Source organism: Pterocles gutturalis, unplaced genomic scaffold (genome assembly GCF_000699245.1).
Source record: "Pterocles gutturalis isolate BGI_N339 unplaced genomic scaffold, ASM69924v1 scaffold826, whole genome shotgun sequence".
Lineage (NCBI taxonomy): Eukaryota > Metazoa > Chordata > Aves > Pterocliformes > Pteroclidae > Pterocles > Pterocles gutturalis.
The window spans coordinates 391-2,238 of record NW_010105084.1 but is presented as its reverse complement, the minus strand read 5'-3'; the positions used below and the strand labels follow the sequence as shown (position 1 = coordinate 2,238).

Here is a 1,848-nt window from a genome sequence, read left to right as displayed (position 1 = left end):
TAAGGGATGCCTTTTCCATAGTCTAGTTAATTGGTGCATCCACTGATTGCTGCTATAAACCTGCCCAGTCTCCTGTACATCTCTGTATTTGTGTACCGTACAGTTAGGGGCTGAGCTCTGCCTGTCCGAGGCTGGTGGCCTGTGCGAGGCTGAGCTGCGCTCACGCCAGCCTGGCTCCCGGGTCCCTCGGCCCCAGCATGGGAGCACAGGAACTTTTGGGCAGCGTGGCTTTGGTTTTGTGTTCAGGCTGATGCAGGAGGCCACCACAGTGGCTGCCTGCAGTGAAGGGCACAGGAGAGAAACCCCTGGCAGCTCCTCCACCGAGGGAGTGTGTGAGTGTGCAGGGGGATTGCAGGCAAATTTTAACTGGGGGCTGTGTTCCTCTGGGCTCATCTGTCCATGCCTGATGCCTCAAGAATCTCACTTTTGAGAGGGAGCAGACAGCTCTGTCCTTCATCCTTATTTTGTCTCGTTTATGGAGAGCACAGGGAGAAAGGGGCCTGCGAGGTGCCGGGGGGGTGTGCTGGCTGCAGCAGGCACCGTGCCAGGAGTGGGGGGAAGAGGGAAACCCTGTCACTAACACATACTTCCAGAACTCTTCACTATCCCCAGGGATTGCTAAGGTTCATGCTGCCCAGATTAATGCCAATTTACTAACTGCAAATAAACGTATTAAATGGAAACTATTAAAGAAATCTATTTTAAAGAAATTACTGGAGCTGTCTTTCTTTGCAGGCCCTTTGCCAAAGCTGCAACAACCCTCCCTCTACTCTGCAGGACTGTAATTAGGATTTTTTATGTTCTCCCCAGGAGCAAGTTTCAGGCAGGTCTGTTCTGCCCCCCACTCTCACCCCCCTACCCTGCCTCACCCCTTGGCTGTGGTCCCCTGTGGCTGTAAGGGGGCTGAAGCATTATGGTGGGGAGGCATGAGGGAAGGGCTCTGTTCCAAATCCTACCTGTGCCTCTCCTGCCCCTCCCTGGTGATGACAGATGTCCCCAAAGACCCCAGCTTGGTCCCCCCATCTCCAGCAGCAGACGCCAAGGCGCTGGTTACCCCATGACAGACACAATGGAGCAAGTCCTGGCACATCTACTTTTATTCACGCAGTGCAAAGCTGGCAGTGACTGTTGCAGCCACTTGCCTCCAACCAACAGCAGGCAGCTGGGCTCCTGCTACTCGTGCTGGCAAAAAAAACCAAAAGGGATTTGGTGAGAGGCTGGAGCTGGAGGCAGGGAGCACTCTGCCACCCTTCAGGTCCTGGCATCTGTGCCAGGTGAGGACAGCAGTGCTAGAGCAGCACCATGGGCTGTCCAGCTGCTTCTCGGGCTCCAGGGTTGGCAGGAGCCCCTGCCCTGCTCCCCCTGCCAGTGGGCTTACCTTAGAGGTGATGACCTCCCTGGTGCGGGCACGCAGCTTGTTGACCTGCGTCTCGGCGATGTCAGCACGCTCCTCGGCATCGTCCAGCTCGTGCTGCACCTTGCGGTACTTCACCAGGTTGGAGTTGGCCTGCTGCTCCTGGGTGGGGTGAGGGAAAGGGGGGTGCATGGGGCACAGCTGGGACACCAGGTGCCACCTCCCCACATCAGCCTCGTGGCCCCTTTCTCCTGCAGCCATCCCAGGCAGCCCCGGTGATGGGCAGTGCTGTCCTCTGCCCCAGAAGGACAGGTACTTACTGCCTCCTCAAACTGGCGCTTGTAGCTCTTGACCTTGCTCTGCAGCTTGTCGATCAGGTCCTGCATCCGTGTCAGGTTCTTCCGGTCCTCCTCAGCCTGCAAGTGCCCACGCTCCGTTAGCAGCACCCCAGAAGACCCCCCCCCCACTCGGGGTCTGGCTGCACCCATACCGTT

General features: G+C 57.5%; 1 protein-coding gene across 1 annotated transcript in view; it reads right to left on the bottom strand.

Moving 5' to 3' along the window:
- Window positions 1-1,084: 1,084 nt before the first annotated feature.
- The window catches only part of LOC104471758 (myosin-7-like), a 1,131-nt gene continuing 367 nt past the window's right edge, over window positions 1,085-1,848 (bottom strand). The window contains exons 2-4 of the mRNA XM_010087231.1: window positions 1,675-1,770; window positions 1,379-1,516; window positions 1,085-1,182 (exon numbers count right to left, since the gene is read on the bottom strand). Of these exons, the coding sequence (XP_010085533.1) occupies window positions 1,174-1,182; window positions 1,379-1,516; window positions 1,675-1,770 (243 nt within the window). The 3' untranslated portion in view covers window positions 1,085-1,173. The remainder of the gene's footprint in view (window positions 1,183-1,378; window positions 1,517-1,674; window positions 1,771-1,848) is intronic.